The sequence below is a fragment of the Xyrauchen texanus genome, chromosome 29 (genome assembly GCF_025860055.1).
Source record: "Xyrauchen texanus isolate HMW12.3.18 chromosome 29, RBS_HiC_50CHRs, whole genome shotgun sequence".
Classification (NCBI taxonomy): Eukaryota; Metazoa; Chordata; class Actinopteri; order Cypriniformes; family Catostomidae; genus Xyrauchen; species Xyrauchen texanus.
In genome coordinates, this window is record NC_068304.1 from 13930195 (window position 1) to 13953049 (window position 22855).

Here is a 22855-nt window from a genome sequence, read left to right on the forward strand (position 1 = left end):
GGCTCTTTCTCTGGGTGATGTCGGCGTAAATTATTAATCATGTATCAATGTATTACTATAGCGGCATCTTAATGGCATTAATCAAAGCGCATTATTGATGCTCATGATAGATTGCAGCTCTGCGAGGAAATGGAAAAACTTAAGTGCACATTTTAAACAAACCCTCACGTGCATTATTGACATATATTACCAGTATACAGCACTCGTGTCGAGTGATGTCTGCAAACAGTGTTGGTTTTGTATATGTCTTTTGACCATCGCTGTTGTAATTTACAGCTAAAAAGAAAATGTTCCCACAAAGTATAAAACGCAAGGGGCTTCTGTATCAGCGTTTTGTTTTCTCCACTTGCCATTTTCAACTACACACAATGCTTGCAGAACAGTGATGTCATCAAGCTGACCCACGTGAAACACAGGTGGAGCGTATCCATTTACAGATCCATTCGCGGAGGTTGTAACTGTGCCTGTCTGTTTGACACTTTGTTTTCTTGACCAAAACTTGTGCTCCAGATACTTCATTAAACGTGAGGTGAACCGACCGCAGTGCCAATGCTTCCCGAACAGTGGGTGGCAAACCATACGATTCGTTTTTTTAATCGAGAACCCTTACACCCCTAGTCTTTTACATTTACATGCTGTTCGCTTCCCCTCCCTGCTGGCATTTGCCAGGAGGCTTCACACAGGTGGTTTCTTTTCATAAAAATCTGAAATGTGCTAGTCACAAATCTTGAGACATTCCCCAACGTAGTTCATTGAGATGATCCAAAAATATGTTTCTATGTGTGGTGTTCACATAAGAATGTTCTCATATAAAAAGACATCACATGCTATTCACTCCCCACCAGAGTTAGCCGGGATGTTACACGAAATGTTGTTTTCGTGTGATGTGCTAAATAAAGAAAGATCCTTACAAAAAGTGAAGTGTTTGTGATACCTTCACGAGATGCATAAAACCTTCTCATTTCTCTCCCTGCTGGAGTTTGTTGGGACTGGAATATTACACAGAATGTTGCTTATGTGTGTTGTGTTTAAATGTGGATGGAAGGATGTTCTCATATGGAAAAGCACTTGTTGCACTGCATGAGGCGCACACAGTCGAGGAAGCCCTTCAGGCTTCTTTTACCGATGCACCCATTATCTCGCTTACAACGTTTGGTTATCTATGGTTCTGGCTGGGATGCGCCTATGTTGCACTCAGGAACTCACAATCTCCTCAGAGAACCTGATAGAGATTGTTCCGAACTGCGGTGTACACAAAGGTTCTGCAGCTGATGTCTTCTGTTCTGTAGTGAGACAGCAGGCTTCGGCCCATTTTAGATCAGAGATGCTTGAATCATGTGCTCGCAAAGTGCCCTTTCAAAAAGTATCTCAAAAACAGATTTTACCGTGCATCTGCCCTCGGACTGATTTGTGTCAATAGATATAAAGGATGCATGCATACTTTCATGTACGAGTTGCACCTTGTCTCAGGCGGTTTTAAGATTTGCATTCGAGGGAACAGCTTATTAATTCAGAGTCCTTTCCTTGGCTTTCCCCACACTCAAAAGTATATCGATGCAGCCCTCGCTCCGTTGAAGCTGAGTGTTGTGCGAATTTTGAACTACCTCTATGATGGGTTTTAGCCTGATCAGAGGCTCTATTGTGTGGGCATGGGAATTTACTACTCTTGAGGCCCAGGCTCAACAAATGGCAATGTCAAATTGGGTGAAACACATCCGCCATCTCACTGTTTGTTCTTTTACACGAGACCTCTCCAACACTGGCGGCACACCGGTCACCAGAGGCGCATGCGCATTGGCTAAACTCGCCACTGTCTGGCTGCTCTAGCACCTTGGACAGCTCCAACGTTTTGACAGCATCACGCTGAGTCAGGTCTTCTGGCAAAAGGTGGTAATCAATGATGCGTTCAGCGCAGGCTGAGGCGCACTGTCCGGAGGGCGCCCAGCCTTCAGCACCTAGCACTTCAGTCGTCAGGATATACATCAGAAGTGTACATGCACCTTAGCCAAATACATTTAAACTCACTTTTTCACAATTCCTGACATTTAATCGTAGAAAACATTCCCTGTCTCAGGTCAGTTAGGATCACTACTTTATTTTAAGAATGTGATTTTTTTTTTTTAATTATAATTGATTATTTATTTCAGCTTTTAATTACTTCATCACATTCACAGTGGGTCAGAAGTTTACATAAACTTTGTTAGGATTTGGTAGAATTGCATTTAAATAGTTTAACTTGGGTCAAATATTTTGGGTAGCCTTCCACAAGTTTCTCACAATAAGTTGCTGGATTTTTGGCCCATTCCTCCAGACAGAACTGGTGTAACTGTGTCAGGTTTGTAGGCCTCCTTGCTCGCACACACCTTTTCAGTTCTGCCAACAAATTTTCTATCGGATTGAGTTTAGGGCTTTGTGATGGTCACTCCAATCCCTTGACTTTGTTGTCCTTAAGCCATTTTGCCACAACTTTGGAGGTATGGAGTTATTTCTTTTAATTATTCCATGATGTTAAGCAAAGAGCCACTGAGTTTAAATGCATCTACAGGTACACCTCCAATTGACTCCAATTAGCCTATCAGAAGCTAATTGCCTAAAGGCTTGACATCATTTTCAGGAATTTTCCAAGCTGCTTAAAAGGCACAGTTGACTTAGTGTATGTAAACATCTGACCCACTGTCTGTAAACAATTGTTGGAAAAATTACTTGTGTCATACACAAAGCAGATGTCCTTAACGACTTTCCAAAACTATAGCTTGCTAATATGAGATCTGTGGAATGGTTAAAAAATTAGTTTTAATGACTTCAACCAAAGTGTATGTAAACTTCTAACTTCAACTGAATTAAAATTTTGATAGTCACCTGTATATAGGCTGTTGTTGAAATTACATCCCTTAGAATCCACAAGGCATTTTCTATCCCCTAAATCTAACCTTTACACAAACCTCTTGGAATTTGTACATTTTACAAGCATGTTTGTTTCTGTGTGTGTGTACCTGTAGTTTCTTCTGCTCCATACTGATCTCTGAATACTCCTGTGCTGTGGCGAGGGCAGCGGCGAGAGCTTTCTTCCTTTGACTCTTGGCTCTTTTTGGCACAGAGCTGGTAATGGGGATTGGTGTCTGTACGATACTAATTGGAGAATTCTCTGAAAGATTATCCAGCTACACACACAAAAACACAACACTCAGATTTAGAGTGGGGTCTTTGTATGTGGAACTGATTTAATTTTCTCTCTTATTCTGTAAAACACTCACCAGGTTTTTGGGCAGTTTGGTCTGTGCTGCTAAGTCTGTCTTATTTCGCTGAGCAGCGCCACCTGTGGCCAGATCAGGAAACTCTTCCTCATCCTACATGGCAGGAAACTCTTCATTAGAAAAACAGACAGACAGACAGACGGCTGGATAGATGGACAGATAGATAGGTTATAAGTGTCTGTGTACCTGAAAGTAAAGTGGTTCAGGGGTGAGATGTGTGTTGGGTGTCTGTGATGACACAGGCTGTGACCTCCTCGGTCCTCCTCCATGACCTCCAAAATTCATCTGGAAGTCCTACGGCAGGTGATGTTATAGAATAATATACTACACATTTAATGTCATAGAAAATTACACATTTTCACATGAATGCAGTGATGTCACACATGTGTTTAATATGGCAAGTGTGTTACCTGCGAGTAGTTCCTCAGCTCAGGTGTTTTACTGCCTCTGTGGTAGGCCACAGATCTGTCTGTCCATGCTTTCTGAGTGACATGTGATCCAACATTCCCCCAGCTAACAGCTGCACACACACACGTTTCAAATTGTGGTTGACCGATATATACAATTTAATTAATGAAAATGTTCAAAACATTTGTTAATTTACATGAATAACTTTCTTTACCCAGTTTACTCAAAATTCACAAAAAATATTAGAAAACAGGAAATGTGCACTACAACAAGGCTGTCGGTAGATTTTGGAACTGACACTAGTTGAGCACTTCTGATAATCTGCAAATTAAGTAAAGGATAAATGTACAGTCAGCCGGTTATTGCAAAATAAACCTGACAGGGTCATCAGAACAGGTTTTCTATCAGCCTGAAGGGGTTTATTTTGCGAGAACAATTGGCTGACTTTACATTATCCTGCTTATTACACAGCTACTAACCAAATCATTAAATACATTTGATTAGCTTACTAGTTGAGATCTCACAGCGATCCATCAATTAGTAAAGATGGCTCGCAATACCCAGATGATCTGTGGATATGCAGATTTTACTCAGATATCAGACCGCTAGATGGTGCCACTGACCAATCAGAATAAAGAATTCCAGACAGCCGCGTAATAAGCACATTTATCAGTCGATGCCAATGATCTCAAAATTGACAGATTTCTGCATATTATGGCCGATATATCATGATTATGCCACAGTCAAACATGAGAGTTCAGGTGTGCGGTCTCTTACCTGTCATGACGCCTGCATCCACAGCCTGAATACAAAAGCACACACAAGAGATCAGCAACACTACATGCACTGCAATAAATAAAATCTGAAACAGACATGTGTATCAGGCCAGAGCTGTACTGGAGCTGTGCATACCGTTGCCGCTGTTTGTTGATTGGTTGAAGTGTTGGCGGCTGTCTGGTTGTGTTTGGGGCTGCAGTAGCCGCTGTCACTGTCAATGTCGGCCTCGCTGGCTCCTTGCTCACTGGACGACTCCTGCTGTGACGTGCGTCTGCGACGAGCTTTATTCTTCCACTGCAGAACACTCATCTGGTCAGATGAACATCTGCTGCTGCACGACTCTCCTGGGAAGTCTGAACAAACACAAACACACACACACACACACACACACACACACACACACACACATCAGGGTTATAATAGTCTTAAGTTTATAATTCAGATTTATTTCCATTTTATTTAGAATTCATCCTTACAAATAAATTTTTCACTCTGTGACTGTTAGTTTTATTTTATTTTTTAGTTTCTCAGCATATTTCATTTTTATTTTAGTATTAGTATTTTAGGGCTGCTAAAGTGAGGTTGGTAGTTCAAGGGAAAGATCATCCAAAAATGAAAATTCTCTTATTCACCCTCATGCCATTCATTCCTGACTTTTTTTCTTCTGTAGAACAAAAATTATGAGTTTTGGGAGAATAATTCAGCTCTGTAGGTCTATACAATGCAAGCAAATGGGTGCCAACATTTTGACACTCCAAAATGCACAAAGGCATCATAAAAGTAGGGTCTGGGTAGCTTAGCGAGTAAAGACGCTGACTACCACACCTGGAATTGCAAGTTCGATTCCTGGATGTGCTGAGTGTCTCCAGTCAGGTTTCTTAAGCAACCAATTGACCGGTTGCTAGGATGGGTAGACTCATGTTGGGTTAACCTCCTCACATTCGCTATAATGTGGTTCTCATTCTCGGTGGAGCTGTGCATGATGCCGTGGAGAATAGAGTGAAGCCGCCACATCCACTAGGTCTCCATGGTAATGCGCTCAACAAGCCACGCAATAAGATGTGTGGATTGACTGTCTCAGATGTGGAGGCAACTGAGATTCATCTTCCGCCACCAGGATTGAGGTGAGTCACTATGCAACTACGAGGACCTACAGCGCATTGAGAATTAGGCGGGGAGAAAATACCCCCAAATAAAAAAAGGTATCAAAAGTAATCCATACGACTCCAGTGTTTTAATCCAAATCTTCAGAAGTGATATGATAGGTGTGGGTGACAAACAAATCACTATTTAACCGATCAATATTTTTCACTTGAAATTCTTCTCCTTGCCAAGGTAGGGAGGCGGTATGCATTAAGAATGTAAATCATCAAAAACACAAGAAGAATGTGCAAGTGATCGGTTTCTCACCAACACCTATCATATCACTTCTGAAGATATTAAATTAACCACTGGAGTTTAAAGGATTACTTTTAAGCTGACTTATGTGATTATTGGAGCTTCAACATTTTGGCACCCATTCACTTGCATTGTATGGACCAAAAGAACAGAAATTCTTCTAAACATCTTTCAGAAGAACAAAGAAAGTAATATACATCTGGGATTGCATACGGGTGAGTAAATGATGAGAATTTGAATTTTTGGGTGAACTATCCCTTTAAAGTGATATTTTTTTGTTTAATGAAGTTCATTTTCTCAGGTTCATCTAGAGTTGAGCCCATCCATTGGTATTTCCATGTTTAATGAAAGACATTTTTTAAAGATTAAGTTTAATTAATGAATGACCGGTACATTTATACAGCACTGTTCTGACACTGCACTCAAAGCGCTTTACACAGTGAACAGGGCACTCCCCTCAATCACCACTACTGTGCTGCATCTACCTGGATGATGCAACGGCAACCATAGAGCGCCAGTATGCTCACCACACACCAGCTCTTGGTGGAAAGGAGAGAGTAGAATTATTGAGCCAATTAAAGGATGGGGATTATTAGGAAGACATGATTGATATGGGCCAATGGGGGAATTTGGCCAGGACATCGGGGTTACACCCCTAATCTTTTCAAGAATTGTCCTGAGATTTTTAATGAGCACAAAGAGTCAGGACCTTGGTTTAACATGTCATCCAAAGGACAGTGCCTTTTTACAGTATAGTGTCCCAGTCACTATACTGGGGCATTTGGACACACACAGACCGCAGGGTGACCACTCCCTGCTGGAATCCCTAATACCTCTTCCAGCAGAAACCTTAGTTTTCCCAAGAGGTCTCTCATCCAGATACTGACCAGGCTCAACCCTGCTTAGATTCAGTGGGCAACCAGTCTTGAGCTACAGGGTGATATGGCTTCTGGCAAGTTTAAAATTTCATAAACCAAAAAAGTATTTGTGGTCATTTTTATTTTAGTTAGTTTTTAAGTTAAATGTATTTTAGTTAAGTTCCAGTTTTTCTAATTATGTTAATTACAATTTTTCTTTTAGATTTATGAAAACACTGTAAAAACACTGATGCAAACACATACAAAGTCTGTGTCAGTCCTGAAGCACAGTCAACATTCCAGCATGAGTGTTTGGTTCTTTGTTTTTCAGGCCCTCTGCATGGGTTAAAGGTAAAGGGTCAGTTCAGAGTTAAAGGTCAAGAGTCAGTTTTGTACCAGTCTGCTGTGATGCATCCACCAGCAGCACAGTCTTGGATCTCCCATCAGGTCCGGCCGTGCCCACCTCCTTCTGTACCGCCACACTCTGCATCACAGGGCGCTTCACTCTCATTGGCTGAGACATAGGCTGCTGTAAACAAAAGGCAAATGACACAGGAGCATTTGTTTAGAATATTTTAATTTGTTTCCTAGAAAACGCAGCTGAATGGATGCCTGTATCTTCGAGATCTTGTGTTTGGAGTTCTCTTTCTGTGTTCAGAAAAGAATACTAACATACTTCTGATTGCATACTACATGCAGTACTGCAATTTGTCTACCTTTTAAAAATAGCATGAAACAGTATGCAACAAAATTTACAAACAGTACTTTGCCATGTTGTCAAATGAGTTTGTGCTGCATGTTTGATTCAGTGAGGGGCATCTAGATATCATCTTGGAAATACAGTTAGCTTGCATTTTAAATCCACTTGTGTAAACATGTCATCAAAATTAGTTCATTCATCACACTGCAAATGGAAAGTTGAGTCAATTGCATTGCTTTGTGTGATACTGTATTCCACAAACTGTGCTCTGTTAATTACTGCACATGTTGACAAATGTAGTAGATCATACCTTATGCATGACAGGGGCTCGTGATATACCCCTCCCTCTCTGTGTTTGCCCCTGTGGAGGAGCTCTTTCGCCGCAGTCTGACACGGGGTTCAACACGCCAGCCTGCAGTGGCCCTGTGTACGGCCCCGGGAACGGCTGGTAGAAACCCATCACAGGAGGGCAGGGCGTAGGCATGATGGCGTGATAGTATGTGGGATAATCACTGGTGACCGGGGGCTGAGGTGAGGAGAGGATGGGGTACGCCAGGTATGGCCCACCAGGACCTGGGTTTAACTGCTGCCAGCGATGGTCTCCATTATACATGGGAAGCTGCCGACTAAACACATGACATAATTATTAATAATTATGCAATGGGTTTTGCCATTATACATTATAACAGCCCTATATTCCATTCATCAGTCATCACAGGCTGTTCTTAACATATATTTTATATATATATATATATATATATATATATATTTCTAGTAATCTACTTTAATACATGAAAAAATCATATTTGCATATCAATATCCCTTCCACTCTAGAACTCACATAAACACTGAGTAGCCCAATTAATGCACTTCCTCAAATTCACTGTGAAAAGGAAGGAAAAGAGGCAGAATCCAGAGGGTAGAGTGTGTGTCAGGGTTCCCACTCTTTTCAATACACAATTTTCCAGGCCATTTTATGTGCCCAGCGGGTGTAATATTTAGCATCACGATGTATATTGTGATTAATCGATGGTTATTTCCCTATTCCATATTCGAGAATTGTATTATCAAAATGATGTCTAATGAAAAGAAATCATTCATTACAAACACAAATTTATCAAATTAAGTGTTTTTTTATTTTTTACAAAATCCTCGAACATTCCAAAAACACTTGAGATAATAAAATCACAGTAAATATGACATTACTGTACAGAAGAAATATAATGTGTTTTCCCTGTTTCATGTGCCCATTTAAATCAAGCTTTTATTTTGGCATTTCTGTTTGTTGCTGACAGTAGTATCTCACCTCTGGATTAGCAGTTTGCTACATGGCCAAGTGTAATTATTAAACCCCAAAAAGCCACACGCACGCACCAATAGTTGAATTATTTAATTATTGAATGTGTAAAGGTTGAATCACTACGCTACACTAAAATATTTTCCAGGACAAGATCATTCTTTTCCAGGACATTTAGGTATTTTTCTAATTTTCCATGACTGGAAAAATGCATTGCAAAATTCCAGGTTTTTCAGAACAGGTGTGAGAACCATGTGTGTGTGTACCTGTTGTTCTGGTTCTCCTGTACAAATGGGTAGCATGTGATCAGGTAGGAGGGGATTTGTGTGGGCTCAGCTCCACCCTCACTGCACAGACTCATGGGTAATAAAGATGCATCAACACCTTTCTTCTGAGGAATAAATGGCTCCACTTCAGCTGAGAGCTTCACATCCTAACAACACACACAAACACACACATTCATGTATTTACACATGTTCCAAGTATTATTTTAGAATTTCATCAGTGCTCATTTCAACGTTATTTCAAAGAAAAAAAAAGTTATCATCATAATGTAACGCTCCGCCTCGCTCCGCCTCTGAAATGACATTGCTTTTTGGCTGATGTCATGAAGCCTTTTTATTATTCAATCTCATAACATATAGAAACCACTTTACACCATCAAATCAATTCCTGATGGATAAAATAAGGCTTCATTAACAAATGTTACATAAGACTAGGTCTTGATAGGTCCAGATTCTATTACGATTTTGATTAAATATATTCAATATGTGTTTATTTCAGTTATAATGTCCCTTCTGCTCACATATGTAAGAAATTATTTCCCAACTTATTCTGTTAATTATACAGGGGACCTTCTAACTAGGTAATTTATGAAAATATAGATTTTATTAATCATATTTTATTAGGTTTTCATAATTGTGGTCAGATTTGGAGTTTTTAAAAATACGCAAATCCATGTATTCTATCAATAAATAAGATATTATATTTAATATATAATTTTTGGTTACATGTTTACTGCTTAATTGGTTAATTTATTTACAAGTATTTACATTGATTTGTTGAACATGTGAAAACTGGTATTTCCTCTAACAAAAGAGCATCTGTAGAAGAGCGCATGTTAACAAGAGCCTTGAATGGTTTTACATTATATATTCTATGCGTGATTAAATTAAATGTTACATTTTTTTTGTTTTTGAACAACAACTTACTAAAAAGAACAGAAAGGGTATTTCAAGAGAGACATTATTTAAATGACAAATATGTCACATGGAATTCGTCTTTGGACACACATTACACGGAACAACTTTTACGCTCAACATGCTGTGATCTCACTGCCAAATATTTCACCACTTTAATACACAATCACTGGTGAGTGCAATCTAAACATTTACCAGCTAATTGCAAAATATATACATTTACATTTTAGCCACATAGTGCAAATATTGGTTGCAAATGCTAGTGATTTCATTTCATTGTATTAGAGACGGTTGCGCATTGATTAAAACATTGATCTTGGGATTTAACAATTGATATTGAGATTGTCAAAATGTGAAATAAATATTTTTCTAGAGCTGCAACTAATGTTTATTTTGATAATCGACTAATATAACGATTATTCGACTATTCGGGTGATTATTGCAACAATTAATCATTACCTCTTAACCTACTATTCTCATTGTGCCTTGACTTAAAAGATTGTATTAAACGTGCTTACTAACAATAAAGAGGATAAAATCATCTTTTAAAAATACCTCTAAATTACATTCTCTGAATTAAACAACATAAGATATTTAGACTTGGTCTGAAATGTTGCTTCTCAGGAAAATATATCTTGTTATAAGGATTTTTATACATTTAAAAATCTTTAAATATGTAATATTATATTCAACATTCTCACATAACAAAATGTTTTTTTGCAGTATAGCTCCTAAAGTAAATGTATGTTGTTTTAAAAGGAGTTGTATATATTTATATTGGAAAACAAGCCAAAACATTTATTTTGTTGCACTGTATTATGGGCTAAGACCTCGCTTTTGTTCACTTTGGTTCATTGTTTTCTCCCCAATTTGGAATGACAAATTCCCAATGCCCTCCAAGTCCTCGTGGTGGCATAGGGACTCGGCATCAATCCGGAGGAGGATTCTCCACAGTTGCCTCCACGTCTGAGACAGTCAATCCCCACATTGAATCAGGAGGCTTGAGCACATTACCGTGAAGACGTGGCATGTGAGGAGGCTCACGCTATTCTGCGCGGCATCCACGCACAACTCACCGAGAGCGATCCACATTATAGTGACTATGAGGAAGTTAACCCAATGTGACTCAACCCACCCTAGCAACCGGGTCAAATGGTTGCTTAGGAAGCCTGACTGGAGTCACAACTCTCTTCTTAATTTAGCTGCGTATCAGATTTTCTTCATAAGATACACACCGAAACACATATATAGAATAATTCAATACATCATGAGCAGCACGTGCGGGGATAAGTGTCCCCGCACCAGAATGTGTATCAGCCGGGTGGTGTTTTAATCTCACCCCCTTAGATCAGATCAATTCACGCGACTCGTAGAAGAGGAGCTGACCGCACAGAGAAAAGTCAGTTTCGGAGTTTGTACATATTTACACCTTTTAACCTGCCTCATTACTATTGGGACTTTAATAAAGGATGCATTAAGATAGAATACCAAGGTGTTTCCTTTAAAGATACCGCTTTATTTCCAAACCGGAGTACTTCTGTATGCACTTATTTTGTATAATTCCTCATATTTTGCAATCTATATCACCTGAAGCTGTTTGGAAAGTTTGGAGTGCATCTGGACTTTGAGCTGTGTGTTCTTCCTCTCCTCAATCAGGCGCAAGTTGCTGGGCTCTTCAAGCGCACTATCATTAGAGGTTAATGTGATCTCATGTTAAGACTAATGACTAATCATTTCAGCCCTAATTTTTAGCCATCCCTAATATTACATTATGGAAATAAAATGGGTTGTGAACATGTTTTCACTGATTTTAAGACCCCGATCAGATGGTGGTGTTTGTTAGATCATAAAACATAAGCATTTTCCACTCAAAATACCAAACCACAGTAAAAATAAGGGGAATGGAATCAGAAAATAACGCAAGCCAGACTCAAACTTGCATAAGCCACGGGAGCACCATAGCTTAATGTGTCAGAGCACATTTAAAAACGACTAGAAGACAAGACTAGAAGGCTTCAACACTGGCCATTCTAACTCTTGTCCTGCATTGATGATAAGAGTCACTTGAGTGTAAAGATGGTGTCACCATATGAGGCTGAGTAAATAACAGTATTTTAATTTTTGGGCTATTCATTATCTCATTCTATGGCAACATGTTTATTTGGCAGTGTACTGTAATTTGGACAAACAAATAAGTAATGAACTTGATTGTAACTGAAAGCATTTTTTTCAAGGCAACTCTGACGGAATGAGTGCTTGAAGGCTGGTCATGTGTTTAAGATGTCATTGCATTACTCAGATACCCGAGTGTCTCAGGTGAAACCAGTGGAAACAAGTCCTGCTGTTTTACCAGCACATTACATAATCAAACAGGCAGAGTTAATGATTAAACAGCAGCAGGACACCAGAGCATGTATACATCCAGCAGTATAAACGAGAAGCATTCAACTCACACGCGCCAACATCATGCATCAGGTCAGAAGCACCTTGTCCATCTCAATGTTTACAAACATCACAACGACCATCTGCAACCAAATGATTGACAATGGAATGCCTGCAACATTATACTTCATAATACTGCATTGATATTCTCACCAAGATTCTGTACTTTTAATAAAAACTTTCATATTAACATTTCTGGAACAATTTATATTGACCACCACTCAGAGATTGTCTGCGAAAAGGTGAATTGTACTGTGCCGTTAGGTCAATGCACACTCAAGGATATTTCAATAAAGTGCAAACCCTGAATGAGGTCAGAAACAAGTTTATAACTTATTTTATTAGTAGTACTCTCTGCCCAATTAGCACAGTAGACAGCAAGGGTTTACATGTGAAATCTATTTATATAGCAAATTTAAAAACAACAGCAGTTGAGACAAAGGGAAGTCCCATTCAAAAAAAGCAAGAAAAAAGGAGACACAAAATGATAATAGAAGCACAATAAAACAATTATAATATATACACAATACAGTATCATAAGCTATAAATTATGAATACATTTGAATCAGAAAACAGAGAGACCAATTCTGTGAGTTACAAACACATGTCCCATGCTTGCCGCATTATTGAATTGAGTTGTTTTACTCATTCTTCTTTATTGAGTTGTTTACTATAAAACTTTTGCAACCGTATCAATAAAAATCGCAAACGAATCATTCACTCTGTTATGCGGCCCAGCCCAACCAGTTCATTGAAAATAATTTAAATGCAATTTCTATAAATATATTTATGCCACCTCTAGTCAACAGTATTAAAAAAAAATCTAAGTATTTGGATTTGTTTCTGTGGTATTCATGCAGCTACAGTGTGTAGACGGACGACTCCGGATAAGCTTTAGGTGGGTCATGTACACAGTGAAAAGTGGCAGACCATGTAGGTCTGTTGAGAAACACGAGTTATAAACAACAACAATAATAATAATAATAATAAATAAAATATGAAAGTACTGTAAAGACTGGGAGAGGGAAAAGGACTTGATGAAATAGCTCACAAGTGTTCCAAACAACAAAAACAAAAAAGCATTACATGGCAAATCATTTCTGGATTTTAGACATTCTACACATGTCAACACAATGCTCTATGCTACTACTATGGCTCTACAATGAAGTAGAGCAGGAAGTTCAGCACTTGAAAAAATGCACAATGACGATACATAACGCTGATGAGAAATGAGTAAGCTATTGCAGTAACACAGATCTGAATCACAACACACTAAAAATAAAGAATCACATTATTGTTTCCTGACCCGAACACTGAATACTGCTGTATCCCTGTTCACCCCTGGTAACTAGAGCAAAGAAACAAATTTAAAGGAATATTCTGGGTTCAAAACAAGTTATTGACAGCAATTGTGATGCGCTGTTTATTACCACAGAAAATAATTTCAACTTGTTCCTCAGTGTGTACAGTACAAAAAAGCAAAAAATTATATTTACAGTTATGCACTAATGAAAGTCTTTTGGTCAAGATATTGCACTAAGATAAATGATAAAATTCAGTTACAATCACTTTCTAACCTTATCTGTGTAAAGTGCATTCTGATCTTTCAACTTCAGTGGCTTGACCATTCAAAGCTGGTAAAGACAGTATCTTTTGTGTGATACATGCAAAAGACACAAGAAATGGACTGTTTATAGATATTATAGAGGAAAAATTCAGTAAAACACAGCAAGAAGCTCATTCACCTAGAATTCCAACCACTAAAAGGACGATTTAGGCAATTTACAACTCAAATAACACACACTTTTGTATGGCTTCATATTTCTACTTTCTCTCTGGAATACCTTGACACTTAGACGTTCAGAAAAGCATTGCAACTGTAACCAACCAAACGATATTTGTTTGTTTTCTTCAGAGAGAAATACACAGAGAGAAAGATGTTGGTGTCAAACTGATTTACCCACTGATATGAAACCCCATATCAGTGGGTAAAACTGAATAAAAGTTTATATCAATTAAACTTTAACAATAACATACAACATGATTATATCTAATAAGTAAATAGGTTCAATTAAATACACAAAATAAAGTTTTGGGAGTGTGTGTGAGAGAGAGAGAGAGAGAGAGAGAGAGAGAGAGAGAGAATGGAGTGTGTGTTATCTATAGCTGCAATTGTTTGGCAATATGTGGTGGGCGTTCTGTACTCTCTTCTGATTATGACATCACTCACAGCTGAGCAGATCTGCACCATCTGCCCTCTCGTCCAATCAGATAACTGAAAATATTGTCTGTCCATGCAGCGATGACATTCTGAACATATTTCATAACTTCACCAGTCACACTCATTTAACAACAGATTTACAAACACACAAGAATTCACACGCTTAACGACAGACTAAATGTGTGTGTTAAATAAACTGTCTTTATAGAGTGTGATAAGAATTATTCAGATCAAAGATCTAATCAATAAGGTGATTCAAATGGTTGAAAAAAAATAATGGTGGAATTCCCAGGTCTCAATTCTTTATATATTTACATGTGCGTCATCTGCGTTGTACTATTTTTGGGAGTAGCATACTTTATATATTTTTTGCCAGTATTTGTGTTCTCTGGGAACTGAATACACGATCATAAGTTTCCAAAGTTACACTTTAGAACTTCATTAAGAACATAATTAACAAACACGGTTACATTACACTGTATAACGTGCAACAGATCATGTGAGTGGGTGTCAATGTGAAAACCTGTATGTTTATAACCTAGAGCACACACTCCATGAATTGCCGCAACAAACTGCTATATAAACTCATGTAGAGAATCACTCAAAGTGCAGTGTTAATATAGAGCCACCCAATGAAAGATTAAAGTGAGGACAATCACAGTCATTAAGTTAATTACATAAACAAAAAGTCTGGACAGATTAGTGTCCACTTAAAATACAATGTTAAAGATGTGCCATGACTTACACTGTAATGCTCACTTTTTATAATATTATTATTTATAAAAGACAGTTGTGGTTCTGGATGCTGATTGGTCAGCGCTTTAGTAGTATAAATAAGTAAGGAATAAGGTATAAATAAGCAATAAATAAGGAATAAGGCACTCCATGGAGTTACTTCGCTGTGTCATGCAAAACAACGCCCTTTTGTCATGACTATCTTTACAATATGGATTTAAACGTGGCCAAAAGTGCACCACCAACTAAAGTATTTTTTAAATGCGAGTCATCAAGCAATGACAGTCAACCACTCTGGAACGCTGCAAACACAGACAAGCAGAGTAATACAAACAGAGAAGGATCCCAGTGCTGATACACTTAATATCAATGCCCAGTTGCATAAAGCACCTTAAGGAGTTATTTCCACTTAGCTAAGAGAATGACTTGAGGGAGTTGCATGTGATCCCTTAGAAACATCTCATTAGGGTTTTACTACAGTGGGCAAGGTTTTACCATAATATAATTCTACTGTTACCATGGACACGTTCATCATGTTCTACCACTGATCTATAATATAGATAATTGAGCAATTTTAACATAAAGAATCCTTTTTTTTAATTTTCATTTTAGTGACTAATAATCTCAGTAGTATCATTATTGATGTGTAAATTATTGTCCGACCTCTTCCAAATTAGTGCATAAACAGCATTGTCACGTGGCACCTGTTACTTTTCTCAGCGCTGTTTTGGATGCACTAATTACAGTCGTTTGTGATTACTGCATAAACATTTTTTACACAAGCAGATTTTCATTTGTTTCTCAGGTACAATCCTTAAAATTACAATAATGTAAAGATATTCTAAACCGATTATGCAAAAAAAACAACACCGGTAACGGATCAGCCGACACTTTAATTTCCGATATCGGAATTGGAAGAGAAAAAGTGGTGTTGGTGCATCCCTACTTTTATGCTGCCTTTATGTGCTCTTGGAGATTCATAGTTTTGATCACCATTCACTTGCATAGTATGGACATACAGAGCTGAAATATTCTTCTTAAAATCTTTGTGATTTGCAGAAGAAAGAAAATCATAAGAAAGTTTCTTAACTGAAGAGGATTCTTGTAGGGATTACATTTTCATGTAATGTTAAATTCTCTAACCCACAAAAAACAAGAAATTAATTACTCTAAAATTAAAATGTATGTTAAAAATAACAAGTATGACTAAACGTGAAATTTATATTTTGTGTTATACACAAACATTATCAAAAATAATTAGCAAAATAAGCAAATTTCTACAAACTATGCTTTTCTTTTTGGTAAAAATGTAATGAACAATATGCATAACTAAAAAAATTATAATAATGAATTACAGCAAAAAAGTATGTACTCACACGTAGCTTACATAGAAACTATTAACGAATTTGAGTAACACACTTTATCATTTCACATGTTATTATTCAGAAAAACAAGTGGTGAAGGTAGGCGGGAACACCATTTGAAACAAACTCTTGTACAATTAAAGAAATATTCTGGGTTTAATACAAGTACAGCTCAATCAACAGCATTTTTGGCATAATGTTGATTACCACAAAAAATGGTAATTAGAAAAATTAGAAAAAGAAAGGAAAAATCTATGTTACAGTGAGGCACTTACAATAGAATTGAATGGTGTCAATTTTTGGAGAGTCAAAAAAAAACACACTATATTGTGCATTGGGCATATATAACGCACATGGGCACTTCAGAATTCCGTAAATAATTCAAGATAACCTTTCATCCAAATTGTTTAGATTTTTCTGATCGCACATTAGTTTTTATTCCATCAACGAACTGAGATTTACAACACTGAGTATGCAGCACAAATGACACACTTGCACTCTGATGTAAACAAACCAGTGTGGACTAGAAGCATGGCTTAAGGAGGAATGCAGCCAACCCTTTATTCGCCCTCTAATATTACATTTGCAGCTAGCGCCTAGCAATATATTAGCAAATGTCATGCCAACCAGAAAAAAAAACATGCATAATTGTTGTAGCCTAGTAGCTGGCTTGATAAAATTAGTCTTGCCTTAATTTAATATTAGCCTCAACATAACAAGGTCTGTACTGATCTATAATGATCAGTGGCCCTGTGACATAATGACCATTTACATTTTAAGACATCAACTAAATGTTATATTTAGCTATGCATCTACAGTGTTAATGGTAGTTTTGTTTTGGTAGGATTTTCTCCTCTTTTCGGCATACCCAATGCGCTCCAAGTCCTCAGGGTAGCGTATTGACTCGCCTCAATCTGGGTGGCGGAGGACGAATCTCAGTTGCCTCCACGTCTGAGATGTCAATCCACGCATCTTATCACGTGGCTTGTTGAGCGCGTTACCGCGGAGACCTAGCATCTGTGGAGGCTTCACGTTATTCTCTGCGACATCCACGCACAACTCACAATGTGCCCCACCAAGAGTGAACCACATTATAGCAACTACAAGGAGGTTAACCCAACATGACTCTAACCACCCTAGCAACCGGGCCAATTGATTGCTATGGAAGCCTGACTGGAGTCACTCAGCATGCCCTGAATTCGAACTTGCGACTCCAGGTGTGGTAGTCATCGTCTTTGCTTGCTGAGCTACCCAGGCCCCCTGATAGTAGTTTTTTTACATTCAGGGTTCTTTTCAAAGTTCTTCATTTTCCGTTCATTGAAAAAGTAAATAAACTTATTATTAAGAGAACAATACATTTAGCTTATCTTTCAACCCATTTTGTAATGTAAATCAATATAGTGATAATGGCATATACGTGATAAAAGCTTAAGCGATTATTATGACGTAAAAACTTTATACCGCCATATGCCTAATTGTTCATGTATACCACACAGAAAAGGTTAGTAAGTGTTTACACACATATTGTTTATGTCCTGTGTCCATACATCTGAAACGGAGAGTATCTGAACATTTACATATTGTATCCATTTACTTCCATAGTAAGTGTCTCGTTGCAACCCAGATTGTTTTTGTTTTTTTAAGAAAAACGCACCCAACCGAGAACAAACCACATTATAGCAACCACGAGGAGGTTACCCCATGTGACTCTACCCTCCCTAGCAACGGAGCCAATTTAGTTGATTAGGAGACCTGCATGGCTGGAGTCACTCAGCACACCCTGGAATTCGAACTAGCGAACTCCAGGGGTGGTAGTCAGCGTCTTTTCCACTGAGCTACAAGTGACCCCAAACTTTTGAACGGTAGTGTACATTTTCGTAATAAGTTTCTGTAACACTACACCACAAATGCTGTCGATTGAGTTCGGAATAACTGTAATATTCCTTTAATAAATGAACCAACTCGATCTTAAGAACATTCGTACCTAATTTACGAGTTGGCTATTTCATATGGTCTCGAACGATGTTGTTTGCATAAACTCGTACGACTTAATCACGTGCAAATTCCCGGATGTGTAATGCGGAAGTGCGAGTTCCGTGCATGAGGCGTTAAGGACATACTTATTAATATTATGCCCTTACCCAAACCCCTCATCTAAACTTAACCAATAAGTAGGGTGTGTAAACTTGATAGGTAGCTGTTGTGTGTGACAAAAGCAATTCACTGTCACATATTAGATGGAAACAATGTCCAGGAATGTCATTAGCTGTATGAAAGTCAACTAATTCAAACGAGTGCAGTCACATGATATTATACAAATTAGCCAAATTTAGAAAAGTCATAGGAATCCTGATGATTTAGCCTGGAGTGTGTTGAAATGAACATACAGGGGTAGAACTTTCTGAATGACAGACATTCCAATTGTGTTCTACAGCAGATATTCCACGTGGGCCTGAATATGAAGGCTGACGGTAAGAAAGAGGGACAGAGAAAACAGTGTTCTGCTCAATGTGGGCTGATACACACACGCTAATGAGTGAGAGGATGGGCACTTTTGTCTTTTCAGCATTTCTGTTTCACGACTGTGTAAAACAGAGGGTTTGTTGTGATGAAAAAAAGACAGAAGAGAGAAACAGACACAGAGTGAAGAAGTAATGATACAAGAAAATAAGAAGACCATATTTGAGAATTGGATGCTGAAATTAAAACTGTACACAATACCAATTTGGAGAACACAACAACAAAACACAATTGTCACTTATATTATTAGAACGCTTCATGTGACAGAATCAAACATGAACACCTGAAGCAGGAAACAGAGAAAGAACCGAGTCTGCCAGACACAAACACACAGAGACTCGTGAGGAATGTTATCAATGCAGAAAAACGGGACTGATCAGATGTGATCTAGCCTTCCAGAAACCAGCATCACACACACACACGCGCACACTAAACCAACTGACCGGCAATAACCCAATAAATTCAACTCATTATGTAATAACACCGTAAACCATTATCTAATTCAATGTTCATCTCCGACGTCATGATTGCCATTCTGATCAATCATTAATGTTTAGCAGTAAAATGTCTGTCTGGTATTATCTCGATCTGCGTCAATAATCCACTGATCAATAAGCGTCTTAAAGCAGCTCTGTCGGTGACTGATCATTTAAATGGGTTTCATTTGATATTAATGCGTTTATAATTTTTCCAGGTGATATCCATAATCAAGAGTACTGTACCGTGGTATAATGGTGGTATCAGATCGTAATACCATGGTAATTTGTATAACATGGTAATGAACGAAAACCATGTTCATATAAACTTCAAGGAATATCATGACACTACTATGGTGTCCAAAAACCATGATATTATTACCAAGGTGATTTATGTAAGTATATTCATTTTACACCGATACGACACGGCGCAATTATAAACGTCCAAATTACTCATAATCGATTAATCATTAAAACTGCTGTAGTTTCGTAGCATATAGCGCTATATTTATGTATATAATTATAACGGGTCCTTGTTTTGACGCGTCGCGGAGCCATCAGTATCGCATCAGCGCTGGATAAAACACATAACACACACATATGACACATCAGTGAGCCACACGACACCTATGTTTGAGTGTTTTAAGAAAATAATCATCATTCATCTTCTGTTTTTTGGACTTTAATTGATCACGCGAAGCTTCTGCTAATGCTAATGCGACGTGAGCGGGTGATTCTCGCGTCCGAGTGTCGTGACATCGCCTTACCTTCCTCTCGCCGCCGTCCATGTCGCTCGCTGACACCGGAACCGAGCCGCGTGCAGCTGTCAGGACGCCGTGAACGTGTTCATTATCTAGTGCTGCTCTGGTTCGTATGTCCGTCACTCACTCACCTACTGACTGACACTGACTAAAGTCTCTCTATCAAGTCAGTCCACTGTCGGCCATATTTTGAACGCTCTAGGGTGGCTATTTCCAGTATCGACAGTGCTGCTCCTATCGACTTGAATGGGGAATGACCGAAAAATCAACAACAAAAAAATCAAGATTACGATCAAATAACATATTTAAAATTAAATGAAGTATTACTGGTATCATAAATTGTGATACCTCACATTATGTTACAAAATGCAAAATCCCGGCTTTTATATCTAATGCGCAAGCACGTTCTAGAGTTGATCGTCAGGCAATGTCTGTATCTAAAAGATGATTGGCTCTTTTAACCGTATGGCGGGACTTCCTTTCTACATCCGTTGAGCACAAGAGCTCCGTCGTAGAGCGTTCCTTTTAATAGAAGTGGTCCATCTCTGCCAAATAATCTCTGCTGATACTCATCTGTGACGGGGGCCGCAGAGGCTCAGACGGAAACGCGTTATTGTTATTTCGTTATACTGCCGCTAGGGTTCGCATTAGACAACACAAGATAAATGAGAAAATTTCACACAAAGCTCATCTTCAGTGTGTAGTTATTTTGATGGTTCAGTGAGCAAAGTAAAGGAGACTCTGTAGTATGCAGATTTTCTGTATACATGAAATACCAGAAGGGCTATTACATTGACCAATATGTGCATTATACTGTACAACAGAGCACACTGTACTGAGCACTGTACTCAGTCCAATGCACTGGATTTGAGCTTCCATATCCTGAGTGAGGAATGAAGCTGAAGCAATCTTGAAACAGACGGACAGATAAGACATTTTACACAAAATTGACGTATAAATGCAAGTGAAGCGTTTTTCTTTTCAAGATAACTGAATGCCACTCGCTGAATTAAACATGTCATGTAGTGAGGTCACGTGACAACAATGCACAGTAGAATATTACTGTTTGAAATTTGTATCTGTGCATAATGTTTACTGTTTCATAAACTGTATTCTGAGTAGTATGTTGCAAGCTAGTGTTCCATTTTGAACATAGTCAGTGTAAGAGGGCATTCACAATTAATTTTAGGCCTGCTTTCGATTTCATTTGATTTGAGTATGAAAAAATGAAGGGACACTTTTTAAAGAAAATAGATAGAATTCATTTTGATTTCATTTTCACTTATAAAGTCACTTTGTTACTGGTGATCTGTGTAAAAGCAAAGAATATTGGGACGTGGGGAGTCACATGACACCATGCGAGGAGAGGACGTGTAGGCGATGAGCTCTGCGCACTTTGCTCGTTTTTAGTTATTTTTGTGTTATAATCTGGTGAGATTTGATATACCCTGCTACATATTTGCTCTTTGAAGTTATTTTGTCAAAAAATTCAAAATCCTCGGGCTCTGGAGATATTAAGACACTTACGTGCTCAAGCTGAAACCTCTGACGGGCCTGTGGACCGGGGAATCAGTTTGAATAGTGCAGTGGAAGAACTCCAGCGTCAACTGTCCAACATGTTTGTGATGCTGATGAAAGTTGTTGCAGATTTAGAAGATCTCACTGTAATATGGCGTTCGATTACAGAATGAAACAAAATTATCTTTTACATCAACGGAAGATTGCTTTTGCACTGATGTTCCCGGCCAAACTGAGGATGGCCGCAAAGTATTTTTATGCCCCAAGCAAGCACTGTCCTTCATAAAAACATTGGAGTGATTAAGCCATTTGGTGTTTCTCATGTGAGTTGACTTGCTGTACTTACTCTTGGCTGAATGAGGAAGCTGGGCGGCATTTTTGTTTCTTTTTGTGTTGGTTCCACCAAGCTGCTGGAGTTTGTTTTGTGGAGTGACACTCCTTCAAGAAACTTTTGCAGTGATGGAAGATCGATTTTACACTGAAGTTCCCACCCATTGATAAGGATGACCGCAAAATATCTACATGCCTACAACAAGCGATGTCTTTTATTGAGTTGATGGACTGAGGAAATCATGGTGTGTTCCTTATGTGGCCTCTGATTCAACTCAAACCGTTAAATGTTGATTGTCCAAGTACCGGGATGCCTGTTTTGTTTCTTTTTGTGCTGGTTCTGCTTTGCTGCTCGAGTTTGTTTTGTGGAGGAACATACCTTCGGGACAGCTGTGGATGAATCTGCTTGTTCTTTGTACTTATGTCTTCTACTGGCTGGAGTTTGTTTTACAAAGTATTTTCGGTTATGTAATTTTGCCGTACAGAATTTGTATAGAAGCACCGGACTTGAGCAATCCGATGGAAAAGTTGTCATGGGGGCTCTCATGGCATGCATGGACTCTTTGAGTTTAGAGGGATGGGCGCCGGTTGGCGCTGT

General features: G+C 38.4%; 1 protein-coding gene across 2 annotated transcripts in view; it reads right to left on the bottom strand.

Moving 5' to 3' along the window:
* The window catches only part of LOC127623259 (selenocysteine insertion sequence-binding protein 2-like), a 35362-nt gene extending 14567 nt beyond the window's left edge, over window positions 1–20795 (bottom strand). Inside the window, exons 1-10 of one of the 2 annotated variants that reach the window (XM_052097631.1) lie at window positions 20416–20795; window positions 8958–9124; window positions 7705–8020; window positions 7091–7220; window positions 4575–4792; window positions 4440–4464; window positions 3665–3774; window positions 3441–3548; window positions 3255–3347; window positions 2994–3161 (exon numbers count right to left, since the gene is read on the bottom strand). In XM_052097631.1, coding sequence (XP_051953591.1) covers window positions 2994–3161; window positions 3255–3347; window positions 3441–3548; window positions 3665–3774; window positions 4440–4464; window positions 4575–4792; window positions 7091–7220; window positions 7705–8020; window positions 8958–9124; window positions 20416–20436 — 1356 coding nt within the window. In that variant the 5' untranslated portion in view covers window positions 20437–20795. Of the gene's footprint in view, window positions 1–2993; window positions 3162–3254; window positions 3348–3440; window positions 3549–3664; window positions 3775–4439; window positions 4465–4574; window positions 4793–7090; window positions 7224–7704; window positions 8021–8957; window positions 9125–20415 lie in introns of both variants that reach the window. The other variant, XM_052097630.1, reaches the window with a different exon arrangement.
* Between the last annotated feature and the right edge of the window lie 2060 nt (window positions 20796–22855).